The 14,910-nt window shown below is 34.4% G+C and overlaps 1 protein-coding gene across 4 annotated transcripts in view; it reads right to left on the minus strand.

Moving 5' to 3' along the window:
* Nucleotides 1-2,038: 2,038 nt before the first annotated feature.
* The window catches only part of LRRCC1 (leucine rich repeat and coiled-coil centrosomal protein 1), a 39,317-nt gene continuing 26,445 nt past the window's right edge, over nucleotides 2,039-14,910 (minus strand). For all 4 annotated transcript variants that reach the window (XM_043483481.1, XM_043483482.1, XM_043483483.1 and 1 more), the window contains 9 exons: nucleotides 14,571-14,710; nucleotides 13,465-13,666; nucleotides 12,694-12,879; nucleotides 11,775-11,949; nucleotides 10,674-10,837; nucleotides 7,477-7,685; nucleotides 7,251-7,388; nucleotides 4,235-4,370; nucleotides 2,039-2,400 (listed from right to left, as the gene is read on the minus strand). In XM_043483481.1, the coding sequence (XP_043339416.1) occupies nucleotides 2,278-2,400; nucleotides 4,235-4,370; nucleotides 7,251-7,388; nucleotides 7,477-7,685; nucleotides 10,674-10,837; nucleotides 11,775-11,949; nucleotides 12,694-12,879; nucleotides 13,465-13,666; nucleotides 14,571-14,710 (1,473 nt within the window). In that variant the 3' untranslated portion in view covers nucleotides 2,039-2,277. The remainder of the gene's footprint in view (nucleotides 2,401-4,234; nucleotides 4,371-7,250; nucleotides 7,389-7,476; nucleotides 7,686-10,673; nucleotides 10,838-11,774; nucleotides 11,950-12,693; nucleotides 12,880-13,464; nucleotides 13,667-14,570; nucleotides 14,711-14,910) is intronic.

Here is a 14,910-nt window from a genome sequence, read left to right on the forward strand (position 1 = left end):
ACAATTTTTTAGTCTATTTTGTCTGATATTAGTATAGCTACTTTTTTGTGTTTTTTACTCTTTCTTATGGTCGCTGTCTACTGTCTTATGGTTGATTTTTTTATCCTTTTACTGATATTTCCAATCTGTTTGCATATTTGAAAGTGTTATATAGTTGGATCTTGTTTTCTTATCTATTCTTTTGATTGGATCACTTAATCCAGTCACACTTAATGTAATTATTGATGTAGTTAAATTATGCAAATCAAAAAATTTACCCGTGGCCATTTTACTGTTTTCCATCTTGTCTTTACTGCATTTAAAAATTGCTTAATACTTTATTGCTTTTTCCTACTTTTGTATTACACAAATATTTTCTAGTATAACATTTTAATTTGCTTTGACTATTTTTTGGTTATATATTTTGAGTTACATCCTTAATGACTTCACCAGTTTATATATACAACAGATTTATACTAACCCAATTTCAGTGAAATGTAGAAATATTTCTATTTAGTTCTACTTTCTTCCTCTTTTTGTTATGAAACTGTTTGGTTGTTGTATATAAAGTCTAAGTAGGACAGCAGACATATATTCATAGTTAAATTAATTTTCATATTTACAACTCATTATTGTCCCTTGTTCCTATGGGTTTCAAGTTATACCATCTCCTATTTCCTTACTTCCCAATACAGCTTTGCTTCCATCCACCTTTGTGCGGATATGGAGAAATGTTAACATTTTGTTTTACTCCCAATAATACAATTATATGCATTACTTTATGTATTTTGATTCTTTAATCAGTTAAGGGATGAAGGGAAAATATGCATTTATATTTTTTTATAATTATATATTTTGCTTTATGAGTGTTTCTTTCTTCTTCTCATGTTTATTCAAATTACTCTCTAGGGTCACATTCTGAAAGGATCTGAAGTAAGAACTTCCTTCAGCCTTTTTTGTTAAGGTGGGTCTGGTAGGAACATACTTTCCAGCTGTTACCTGAGAATGACTTTATTTTGGCTTCATTGAAAGACAGTTTTGCTGGATATAGAATTCTTAGCTGATTTTTTTGTTGTTGAAAACTCTGTCAGCCCACTGCATCTAGTGTGTTTTGCATTTTATTTTGAAGGATAATTTTGTTGGATGTAGAATTCTCAGCTTACTGTTATTTCCTGTACCTAAAATATGTCCTTCACTGCCTTCTAGTCTCCATTATTTCTCATGAGAAATTTCTCAACTGTTAATTATTCCTTTACATTAAATCATATTTTCTTGCTACTTTCAAGATTTCTCCCAACAGTTTGACTGTGAAGTGTCTAGGTGTGGTTCTCTTTGTGTTTCCTTATCCTGGGTTTTACTGAAGTTCTTGAACATGTAGGTTCATCTTTTTCATCAAATTAAGGAAGGTTCCAGCTATTATTTTCCCCAATGTTTCTTGTCCTCCCATCCCCCCAGAGGCTCCTATTACATGTGCTGATATGCTTGATGTCCCACAGATTTCAGTATAAACCTTGCCTATAATAAATGGGGCCCTCTCTTTACATTTTTTTCTGATTGTATTTAATTTTAAAAATCATAGTTCACTGGCTATTAAGAGTTTGGTATTATGTTCTCTTTCTTTCAGAAATAGTAAGGAGAATAGTATTCAGATCTTTGCTCTGTATACACAGGAACGTAAGAGATGACAAAATTGAAATAGGAGTAAATGAACTGATATGAAATGGAATATAAGTGTTTTAAGTTGTAAAATAAGAAGTCTCCTCATAAACTAAAAAGGAGTCATTATGAGTGATGTGGAAACATACATATGCATTCTTAAAAATACCACATCTCTTATACAGATTTAAAATATTTTTTGGCTACACTTATGAGCATTTTAAAAGAATGGAGCTACCTCCACTAAAGGACAACCAGTAAGTATAATTAGTTCATCAACACAGTATGGTTAACAGTATTAAAATACTTTCCCTCATGTAGTCAAAAGACTAAATTTTCATTAACATACTTATAGGCAAATGTGTAATGACCAGACAATGTATATAGCACAGAAACAAGAAAAAGTGTTTTAAGTCTAGTTATTTTGATAGGTTTTTCTAATACACATAATTGTCAACAATTTATTATAAAAAAACCTACATATACAATTAATACTTGATCAAAAGTCTTTTAAAATATAATCAGAATGAAATGTGTAGAAAGAGACATTTCAAAGTCACAGCAGTTACTACTATTACAATATTTAATCATTTTTACAATAGGCCTGCCGATCCATTTCAATTAAATTTGTTCTCAGAACCATCAAATTTCTTGCTGAATTTGACTTAGAGCAAAAGCAAGTTGCTTAATTTTTGTTTCCATTGCTTTTTTGTTTTTGCATGTTTCTTCCAGAAGTCCACGCATTTCTTCTTCAACTCGATGAACCTACATCAATATGTACATTTTATAACATTTAAATTTCTCAGTGAAAATGTATTTTAAAAAACAGAGAAAGTAAATTTATTTGTATACATTTTATAGTTTGTGATGTGATATTCATTTAAAGCAAGAGGTTAATAAAATGTTAACCTATTCAAATACTAAAATGGAAAACAATGTCATACTGTATACAAAATATTCACACGTGTACCATCCATTTATTTCTCATAGGCTCTTGTAATGAACACATGGTAATCTAACTATTTTGTAGTTCAGAAAACTTGTTCAAGGTTGTGGTGCTTCTCAGTAGCATATTTGGATGAAACCTAGTCTTCTGACTTAATCTTCTGACTTAACTGCTTTTTCATTCATAAGCAGTTATGAATGTCAAATCATGACTCTTGACTTATCCTTACAAACTTTCAAAACTGAAATCACCTCCCTTCCCAAAGAAACTCTTTAAACGCTGCATTTCTAAAACTGCTGGTGGTGGTTAAACATTATCATCTTTTTGAGAGACAATTTTATGAGTTACTGTTAACCCATATTTATTCTCCTAGGATTCTATGTATTTGATACTATTAATTTCTCCTTGAAACATTCTCTCCTATTATACAACATTCCTGAGTGTACTAGCAATATAGTCATCCTTATCTGTCTACTTCCCTCTTCCTAATCTCTAACATAGACTTCCTAATTTTTTTTCTTCTAAAAACATTTCTCCTAACTTAAATGATCACTTGTATGTGATGCCTTTCTTCATGATTACCACATTTAAACTTTGGTGCCATTTTTCTAATTCCCTAACAAACACCTCCCTATGATATTACATCATACTGTAAGATGTCCAAAATCAAGCACAGTATTTTGCTTTGAGCTAAAGGCCTAATATCATACCTTATTTAATAATACCTAGTGTACTCTTGTTCAACATTCAGTAGATTTTAAATATGTGAAACAACCACTGAACTGAAATAAAGAACTAAATTGTGAACAAACTGTATTTCTTTATTAATTGTGATTATTTTCAAAGACGTAATTCCCGCTTTCTGGTTATACAGACTCCTTTAATGTCATTTAACTACACAACCTTGATTATAAAATATGAAGTATTCCTTTCCTTTTCTATTAACTCTTTTCCTTTCCTAGTTGCTGATTTCTGAATTTCCAGTCTTAAGGATATGTGTTTCTTATTAACACTTCAAAATCAGGGGAAAATGAAAGTTCATAACTGTCTCATTTAGTGGACCTTAACAGTGGAGTCACACGAGAATCACCTGCTGAGTTTTAAAAATATCTAGGTTTGAACCTAGTCTTGGTGAATCAAAGTCTGAGGGGAAAGCTCATACATAAGTATTATTAAAAAGCCTCATAAGTTAATTCTGATCTTTCCCTGTCATTTAGTATCATCCTAAACCCATTCATTTGTCAACAAGAAACTTGACAGGTTGAACCCTAATTCATAATAAAACAATCCTTGAGGACTTGTCCAAGGCAGTAACAGATTGTAATACATTCACTTTCTCACCTTGCCTATGTGTAACCAAAAGGGCTTCCAGCTGAAATTGGTGAGGGATATATGAATTTTTATCCAGAGCTCATGGAGCAGGTGTGTATCAGGATCAAATTTATAATCTTGGTTTCATTAAAATTCTATTTTACAACTAATCTAAGTATTACCAACATGTTGGTCTGGCTTCATGATTGTATTAGTAACATTCTTCATACTATTCTGGTCATTCAATCATGCTGCCTTTTCTTCTTATCACTGTTGAAGATACAATTTACTTAGCTATAACAATTTAATACTGATTATCAAAGTGAATTTTACTTACGGTACCTTTAAATTTGCAGAATCAATACATTTCTGTTTTTCATTTGCCAGTTGTATTATTTCATTTTGATGAGCTTCAACAATTGCATCAACTTGTTTCTTAAAGGCATCATCCATACTATGAAGCTTTTCCATTGCATCCCTTAAAAACAAAACAAAACCACATATCTACCTGGATGTATAAAAATTAGGATTTTTTGTTTTTTACATGGAAGCACTCATTCATATTTTAATGGAAGCATAACTCCATTGAATAGCAAAAGACTACCTTGGGTAACTAAAGTTATAAGTAGTTCATCATCCAACAGAATCTGTTAGTACCAGTTTAGAGTAGGGTAACCTAAGTGGAAGTTTGTTACATTATCCTCTGAAAGTTAGGATACATGGTTCTCACTTATTGTGAGTCTAAGGATATGCTTTATAAGCATCTTCACAGATGCTACTATCAATTTTTTTTTCTCCATGTATTAGCAGTATGATAATAATTTACAATGCAGGTTCAAGTTTATAATCATGTCTGATTTTCCTATGTTTATGCTTATCAGATAAAACCCTATGTTAATAAACATATTATAAACAGTATTTACAAAATTTCACTGCTAAATGTTTCTTACAGGCAAAATACCCATTTCTTAATATTAAGTATGAATAATTTTATTAAAAATGTTAAGCTCATAATGAACAAGCTTCCTGGTTTTGGCATAGCCCACTGCAATAGTGGACTGAACATTAGGACCGAAACTGTGTTCCTGGGTGCGGAAGCCTTTCTGTGTCCCCCATTTCCTGTTTGCAGGGAATAGACTCCAGCCTCCAAGACTTTCCCTGAGTTTCAACGGGTAGATATGAACAGTCGCTTATCAGGGAAGGGAGGGGATGCAAAGATTAGGGAGAAGACCACCTTAGGCCTGATCAAAGGAGTACAGGCCCTGCACAGACCCTACTCTTTAACAGCAACTCCACCCCTGAACCTCTGCTATGCTGCTGCTGCTGCTGCTAAGTCGCGTCAGTCGTGTCCGACTCTGTGCGACCCCAGAGATGGCAGCCCACCAGGCTCCGCCATCCTTGGGATTCTCCAGGCAAGAACACTGGAGTGGGTTGCCATTTCCTTCTCCAATGCGTGAAAGTGAAAAGTGAAAGTGAAGTCGCTCAGTCGTGTCCAACTCTTAGCGACCCCATGGACTGCAGCCTACCAGGCTCCTCCGTCCATGGGCTTTTCCAGGCAAGGGTACTGCAGTGGGGTGCCATTGCCTTCTCTGGAACCACTGCTATAAAACTCAGCAAATCCTCCCGCACTGGGACACAGGTTTTGAGGCACAAGCCTGCTGCGTCCCCCTTTGCCGGGCAAAGCAACAACGCGATCCTTTTCTACGTCACCCAAAACTCTGACACTTCGTTGGGCACAGGTGCAGGGAGACTGAACTTTCAGCATTATTAGGATCATGAATCAAAAGCCTTTCTTTTATTCCTGTTGCAACATTTGGTAGCTATGTGACCAAGGGCAAGTTCACAACCTCTGGATTTAAAGTCTGTCAACTATAACACAATAATCCTGCCTGTTTGGCTAACCTCACAGCATTACTGCTGGGTTCAAAGTAAGATATAAGAAAAAAATCAATTTATATATTATAAAAAGCTATGCAAATACAATCTTTCTTATGAACAATGACTTATTTTATTAAAATTCCATTAAATTAAAAATCATACCTATCAATTTTAGTCATAATAGCATTAAGGTAAAAACCAGGCCTTTTTATTGTTTTGCTCTTAAAACCACAATAAACAATATAAGAGATTCTAAAACTTGTCAGGCTTTATGGTTTTTATTAAGTTTAGGAACTTCTAGTTATATGAAGTGATTGTGTCTTTTAGGATCAAAAGGACTTCACGCTGCAAAGCTGTGGCCAGCAGGAAAGAAAACAGGCTCTAAGTCGATGCTTCGTCGCATTCATGTTTGGTTGTAAAGCAAAGTATAACAGGGGCCATTAGCAGACAACTGACTGTATTATCAATGAAAACTTCTGGGGTGTATAATAACACCTTTCACCTTTTCAGTTACATTGGGTTAAAATATGAAAAATCAAATTTCGAGGTTCTATTAGATTTGATATAATGGGGAACCTACCTCTATATGAAATTTTGGGGCTACCTACATGCCACATTATCTACACCATTCTATATTTTGACATGAGAACTGGTCACTAAACCATGCTACCTATTTTCTAGGTGAGTTAACTTTAAATTATTTTAGCAAGTCTAGTCATATCGTTTATAAGCTAAAACCCTCATTTCCTCTACAGTATTTTATAAAATCCATACAACAATGGCATATGAGTATAGATTTTCTTCCCCTTACTTAAAATCAGCTCTCATCCTCAGCTGGTGCAGGCTAACTGCTACCAACATCTGTTTTAGATTCTTCAGGAGCTCTCTGTCCCTGGTAGTCAGTGATTGTTTTCCTCTAAACTTCACATGTTGTTGTTTAGTCGCTAAGTTGTGTCCAACTCTTTGCAACCACATGGACTGCCAGGCTCCTCTGTCCATGCGATTCTCCAGCCAAGACTATTGGAGTGGGTTGTTATTTCCTTCTCCAGGGGATCTTCCCAACCCAGGGACTGAACTCATATTCTTTAGTGCTGAACCACCAGGGAAGCCAAAACTCCACACACAACTCCACATACAACAGCCAAAAATATTAGCTGTTTCCATTCAAACAGAATTTGAAAACAATAATTCTAGTAATAAAAACTAAATATTTATATAGCAATTACTATGCATCAGGCACTATTTAAATGCTAAATAGCCCATACAAATCATATTCATGCATAAATACTCATATATACAAAGTTTAAACTTTCATCAAATATTAAGGGAGGAACTATTATAGTCTTCATTTTATAGATGGAATGGAAACTAAGTACTTGGCAAATAACTATGTCCAAAATGTTTTTACCCTCCTCACACCTACCCATCCCAATTCAGTTTTTTTAAAGATATCCCACATACTTAAGGACTCAATGCTTACTTTTGTAGTTCGATACTTTTGTCTCTTTCCGCTTTAAGTTTTCTTTCTTTGTTTTCAAAGTTTTCTTTCACTTCTTTTACTTGCATTTCAAGATGACATAGAAGTTCTCCTTTATCATGCCACTTCTGATTAAGTGTACTAATATGAAAAGAAATAATTTTAAAAAATGGTTACATGAAATTATTAAGCCACATGTTATTTCTCAATAGGAAATACTATATAATACCTGTAAGCTTTTCTGATTTCATCAAGTTCTAATTCCTTTACTTTCAACTGCTGTTTTAGTTTTTCTTTTCTTTCATTGTGTCTTTCTAGTTTCTCAACTATTTCATCCAGTTGTGAAGATTTTTCTTCAAGTTGTTCTTGAGTACATTTTTGTATTTCAGTGATTTTTTCATGTAATATTTTGATTTGTTCCTCTCTTTCCTGTAAACACTTCATTTTTACAGAAAATAAATCATCATTAAAAAAATATTTTTCTTAATCTTAAATGTCTTATTTCCAAATTCAACATGGTTTAAAATTATTATAAAAACTACAGATATCAATATGGAATAGTGCCACCACTTTGTTTTAAATGCCATTAAGAATGATACACTATCCACACTTTTTATTTCATTAGGTTACAGCCAACCACACAAAGGGAGTACAGGGGAAGAAAAAGAGTACAATGGCAATTTTATTTAACGCGGAATATAGCAAAGATTGATATTCATGATGCATGTATGACATAAAATACTATTTGTACTCTGCTAAACAAGTGTCTTCTGCATTAGAGTGAACAAATACTTTAAAGTATGACTTCATCACTATTGAAATGTCACATGAAAATAGGCTCTACCTTCCCCCAAACCTCCTTTCATTGTATCTCTGTCCTGTGAGGCCGACTGTATCCTCTATCTGCATATGACAAACCAGGATTAATGAAAGATCAAAACTACCTTTGGCGCTGTTAAATGTTTGCAGGCATTGGGCCTCATCTGACTTATTTATGCCAACGACCGTATCTGCTTTAGAGGGGCATGGCTGGATGGATGGAACCCTGTAACATCAACTAGCGGTAACAGTCTCCACAAGTGAGAAAAAATGAAATTAGCAGTTCCTGCTTTCATCCTGTTTCCCCTGCTCCACCTTGCCTTTTTTCCCTTTTGGGAAGATGATGAAGGCAAACAAACAAATACTGAATGAGGCTAATTTAGGAATGAATTCATCAGTATTTCAGAAAATGTGGTTCAATTCCTCAGTGTGTTATACATCTAAAAATTCTAAGCAACGATATCAGGTAGTCTTGACCAACATTTCCATAATTTATTTTCTCCCCACAACTCTCATACTTAAGTACTTAGGGGACAGCAGTCTTAATATATTATTAGGAATTCATAAAAGCTACCAAAGATTCTTATGAAATAACCCTGTTAATAAAAGTAACATTGTAGCATCAGAGAATCTTGTGACCCATACTTAAAAGTACCAAAATAATACATATGAGGAAACCAAACCTCAAAAATCCTGTTTTAAAATCTACTTAATTGAAAATATCAAACTCCAAATTCTACAGATTAGGTCATTATCCCTTTAAGTTATTAGCTATGGTGTAATATTTGGGCTTCCCTGGTGGCTCAGTGGTAAAGAATCCTCCTGCCAATGCAGAAGACACAGGTTTGATCCCTGGGTTGGGAAGATCCCTGGAAGAGGAAATGGCAACCCACTCCAGTATTCTTGCCTAGAGAATCCCATGGACAGAGGAGCCTAGTGGGCTACAGTGCATGGGGTTGCAAAAAGTCAGACATGACTGAGCAACTGAGCACATGGTGAATTTATTGCTATAAGAAATTATACCTAGTTATCTCTGTATGTTCTGTGATGAGCTGGGATGCATCATTAATGCTCCTATCTTTGAGGCTGACACAATGCTCTTTAAAGTAAATGTACTAAATTGTGGAAAAAAAAGAAAAATGATGAGTTGAAAACCTGAAAACTTTTTTTTTTTAAACCAAAAGTCTAGAAACTAAAAGTCATTTCCTTTTTGGCACCACTGTGTTATTCATTACTAGTCATTTTCTCCCAAAACTCTGTTCAGAGACTGATAAGCAGCAGTCTTACTGCAGAAGTAGTTATGTCAAACACAGCGTTATACTGAGTATAGAAAAAATGCTTATTGCTTAACAATTTTGAATAATTTTCAGTGTAGCTTGGCATGTGTGACAGATATAATGTAAGTTTTGGTTTCATCCAAAAGCAAAAAAACAATATAACTGTTTAGGGTAATTATATTACCTAAACACAGTTCAAAAATCACAGTTCAAGCATTCATAGTCTAATTATGGATATAACAACATGGTGGTAATGTTTCTTTCTTTTCTGTACTTGATGAAGTTCTGTTTCTTAAAAATGACTAAGGGGAAAAAAAAATCAAATCTTAGGTAGTTATAATTAAAGAATGAGTTCCTCAAAAAAAAAAAAAATAAGAGAGACAATGAGTTCCTAACTTTGTGGGTGATAATCCCATTTAGAAGTTTCTTAAAATCTCTTTTCTTGGGCTATTTTTTTTACACCTTGAAGATAATCTTCAGAAGAAAATTTTGGAGTTCAAATTTCATTCAAATTTTGGAGTTCATGCTAACTGTCAGAATATTTCTCTGGGAATTTTCACTAATATACTTTGAAACAAGAGATCCTGTTAGTTTTCTCTAAAACAGGCCATATTAAAGAAGAGGGTAAAAACAGTGTCTCTTGGAAATAAGCAGGGATCTTTTACATTCTATTCATGGCATGAAGTCCATGGGGTTGCAAAGAGCGGGACACGACTGGGTGACTGAACAACAAGCTTTTGTCACAGAGAATTCTGAGAACTGATTTAGCAATACTGGAAGATACTAAACAACACAAAGGTTAAATAAAAATGCGGCCTTTTTTCATTCCTAACCCTTCATGGGGCTCTGAAGGCAAGCACACTGAGGTGGTTTGCCGTGTCAGGCCCTGCAGCCGCCCGCCCCCCGTGGCCAGACAACACGCCTGGCGCCCTGACGTCCCACTGCTGGTCCTGGCTGAGTGTGCAGAACTCTACCGGCCGCCGAGGCCAGGGAAGCCTGGTGTGCAGCGGAACACGGGGTCGCCAAGAGCTGGACGTGACTCAGCAACTGAAGAGCAACGACCACCCATTATGGACGCTAGTTTCAATTACTCTGAAGGGCCATCATAACACCCTCCATAAAATTTTGAGGTAAAAGTAATTTCAAGTTAATAAATGTTATATATAACTTTTAAAAGCAAAGTGGCAAACATTATTAAAAAAACACGATAGTATGGCTTAAACTCCACAACAGTAGGGATTCACAGAGACAAATATTTATTAGGTACTTTGATCCACAGATTTTCAAACTTCGCCTATGAACTCTTCCTAAAATAAAATGTCAAACTTACTTCTTTTAATTTTCCAATGGTTTCAGTTTGGTCGTCTATGATTTTACATTTGATTCTGATTGTGTCACTGTCACGCTCACTTGCTTTTCGCAGACATTCATTCTCCCTGCACAAACTTTCAAGCTGAGCCTCTACTCTCCCATGATTTTGGACTAGACAAGATCCTAAGAAACAGACATCACAGTAAAAAACTTAAGAAGACCTTAGAGATTTATTTTTAACAAGCATCTAATTTTACAGTGTATGATATAATAAATGAAAGAAGCTGAATAAAGAAACAAAATATGTAACAGCATAATATGAAGTGGAAAGAGAAGAAACAGGCCTTTTAAAAACTGTGGGTATTTGAGAACCTAAAACCACAGTAACCATGTAAGCAGTTACTTTTGTGAACAAGTAACTGAGACACAAAATATTTAATGGGTCATGTTATGCTGTCCATACAAACAAAATTAATTTGTAATCATATTACATATTCCTACATGGAATGGTCAAATAAGCAATGTTCCATTTAGGCCAACATCTACTATTCATAATTTGTAAAGTCTCTGTTTTACAACTGTTTATGCCTTAAAACAGTGTATATCTCTTGCTTTATGGTGACTGGAAAGGGAATGAGACTAAGGGTAAGTTTACCTGAACCTAAAATGGTTTTTATTCATGACTGATTTCACATTTCTCCATATGTAACAAGATAAATGTTAGCAACATTTATCTTGTTAGCAAAAAAATGAATGCTGCCTATGTACAAACAATTTAAAATCACTAGATAAGAAAGAACTGTTTTCAATAACTTATTCAGCTGTAGCATCATAAAGGTATACCTGTTCAGAAACATAACCAAATTATACTGGGAAGAAAACCAGAGACAGCAAAACATCTGAGCTATCACTATAAAATGGGTGTAATAAACTCCTTCTCAATTCCTTAGTATAATTTCATTACTATCTGACTGACCAATGACCAGTTACCCTTCCATATAAAGCATCACTTTCTTTCCTGGGATGTCTAGGAAGAGTTAACCCTCCCTTTTCTAATACACCGGTTTGGAGGATGAGCAGAATGGGCTATTTTCTCCCTTTGAAAATTTGAGAATTTTACCCTGTAGTGCCAACTCATGTCCCCATACTTTTCTTTCTGTTCTTAAACCATAAATTAGCGATTCCTTGGCAGCTAGCTCGGAAATAAGCTGCATTTTTTCCTGCTTGAGAAGTTCTATTTGAATACTCTTCTGCTTGTCATCTTCAATTAAAATTTCAAGTGTGTTGATTTGATTCTGTATACCACCAAAAAACATTGAAAAGAATGCAAAGTAATTATTATATTTAAGTACTTTTAAATTTTCTTTCTGTATTTTATAGTGAGAAAAAATCTTATGTAAGCAAATACAAAGTAATGTTCCTAAATTTTACATAGAAAATGTTTTAATTTTATTAACTAAAAATAAGTGTAGGTCATTAAATAAAAAGTCAAATTTTAAGAGGCTATTCCTGTAAAAACTCTGAATTTTATTTAATATTTTAAAAGAACAACTACACATTTATTACTCAAAATTTCTCACCAAGGGTTTACATCAACAGTCTAAAGGTCACTTATATAAAGTGAGTCCTTTTGAGCAAAATATCACTAATATTTAAAACTGAGGCAACAGAAATAAAGTAATTAAAAATTATTATAGTTAGGTATATTAATATGTAAAGAAGTCTACTACCACAAAATTAATATCAATAATTCCTTTGATATTTTCCAAACTTCAACCATCTGTATCACTGCAAAACTGGTATCTATTTACTTAGTATGCTTCTTAAAATTAATTCACTTATTTAAATACGATTTTAGTATAAGTAGTACAACCTGAGCAGCCATGGTTTATCTCCTAATTATATTAGTCTTCACACACATAAAAATATACTTAGTGTTATCTAGTTCACAATTGTATACTTCCTAAAATTATCACAAAATACACTTGAAAAAATGACATAAAAGTTAAAAAGGAAATATAACAGTACAGGTGTCTTACCTGTAAATTTGCTGCTGTTTCCTGTTTCAATTTAGAAACTTCTGCAAGTTTTGTTTTTTGTTCCTTCACCATACTGGTTAGGTCTTTAATTAAAGAGGAAGACTCATTTTCTTTTCGTTGAGCCCAAACAAGAGCATGCTTGCTCTTTGCTAATTCAGTTGCAACATTTTCAAAACCATCTTTAACCTATATTTTAAAATTGCATTATAAATAGCAGTTCTCCGAATATATAGAAAATACCAGATTTTGGAAACAGCTTACTTTTTTCATTTTTAGTATCTGAGTTTTAGCAATAGAATGAAATGCACAGATAACTGGCTTCGCAGGTCAGCCAGGCCATATATGTTTATGTTTTAAGGTCTGGACCCTGCTATTTTGACACAAAAGCAGCCAGACACTGTGTAAACAAGTGAGCATGGCTCTGTTCTCATAAAACCTTACAGAAACAGGTAGCGGGCCAAAAATAGCCCAGAGACTTTAGTTTGCCAATCCCTGCTCTATAGCACTAGATTATTAACAGAGAACGCAGGTTTCCCCATTCCTATTCGAGTGCTCTCTTTACTTGACCATTTATAATGTCACTTAGCTTTGGCAACAGCACTGAAGATTAGCTATTATTTATGTGAAGAAATAAGGCTCTAAGAACCCAAGTAATCTGCTTTAGATCCTATAGACAGCATGCAAATACAGCTAGAATTCTAAAACATAGTCCTCTTATCAAATCATAACTTGCTGATTGTTTTCAATAAAAAGCTAGATGCCAGTTCTTACATCTTTAAATCTTCTGGCTTCAACAGTTAAAGCAATGCGGAATTCATTTTCTAAATCCATATACTGTTGATTTAATGCATCGATTTTGTCTTGATATTCTTTTATAACTTGCTCATGCTTTCTCTCTTCTTTAGCAATTTCTTTAGCTAAGGCTTCCTGGAACTCAGCTTCACTAAAAAACTCCCTTGTTTCAATGTCTTTCCTGGAATGAAAAACAAAAAATCACAGGATGCTATTTACATGGAAAGAAAAACTTTAAAGGCCTTTAAGTACTAAATATTCTATATTCCCTATTGTTAAAGATCAGCTCCTTACTTTCAAACACAAAACTGGGGACAGGATGGTAGATGCAGAAAGAATATGAGTTTTATTTGACTGTTCATTCAGTGGTGACAGGGATATGCAAGTCTTAACTTCACTGAGAGAGTTCACAGTCATTTTATGGTTTCTAATATCCTTTGGGTGCATTCACAGGAGTCAGGTTCTGCTTCACTGCCATCTTCTACGTTGCTTGAGTCTTTAATATACAGTAAATACAGTCTACTGGGCAAAACTCCAGCCCTTGGACCAAATCTGGCCTGGTGCCCTTCTTGTGGGGAAACAAACTTATTGGAACACAGCACGTCCATTTGTTTACACACTGTCTATGGTTACTTTTGGGCGACAGATAGTTAGGCATGACCTGAAAAGCCTGAAATATTTTCTATCTGGACCTCCACAGGAAAAAGTCTGCTGAATCCTGCTTTAAAGGAGCAAAGCATACTGATAACTTAACAAGTAGTTACTTGGAAGTCAATTAAAACAGTTTTCTCTATATTATAATGATCAACTTTTGGTTGGGCTTAGAGCAACGCAAAATGAGCTTCACTGCTGTAAATTCATACTTCCACCTTAACAAAGTCACTGATTTGTTTCTAAGTTACACGTTCTTACAATAAGACTGACTCTAAAGTATACATAAACACGTCATTTTCACCAGCTAATTCTGTCCGACTTCACCATTGCTGAATCACTGTCTAGTTCTGGGGGGAGGGGCAGAGAGAACCAAGTGACTTTTCCTGTTGTTAAATGTCCGTATTTTCCTGATATACGCGTATTTCACTGACCTGTGTTCTTGTTCTTTCAATGCAAGCAGTTCATGAAGCTGTTGCACCTGTTCCTTCTCCTGATGAAGAGAACTCCTAAGTAAGTTTATTTCTCTATCAGCAGCGGCAGCTTTGAGTTCCACCTCTTGGATAAGTCGCATCTGAGTAAAATACACACAATTACAGTATTTAGATAATCTCCTCTGCTTCTATTGTTAATGTCAGTTCCCCAAAGAAAAGTGTCTTCTAAGTAACAGGACCTAGTGACTAAGCTGATTTCCAAAATGAACTAAATAACGGTGTGGTTACATAAAGTTAAGTCTTAGAAGCATCAAGGGTTTCCCAGACGGTGCTAGTGGTA

Source organism: Cervus canadensis, chromosome 12 (genome assembly GCF_019320065.1).
Source record: "Cervus canadensis isolate Bull #8, Minnesota chromosome 12, ASM1932006v1, whole genome shotgun sequence".
In the NCBI taxonomy this organism is placed as follows: domain Eukaryota; kingdom Metazoa; phylum Chordata; class Mammalia; order Artiodactyla; family Cervidae; genus Cervus; species Cervus canadensis.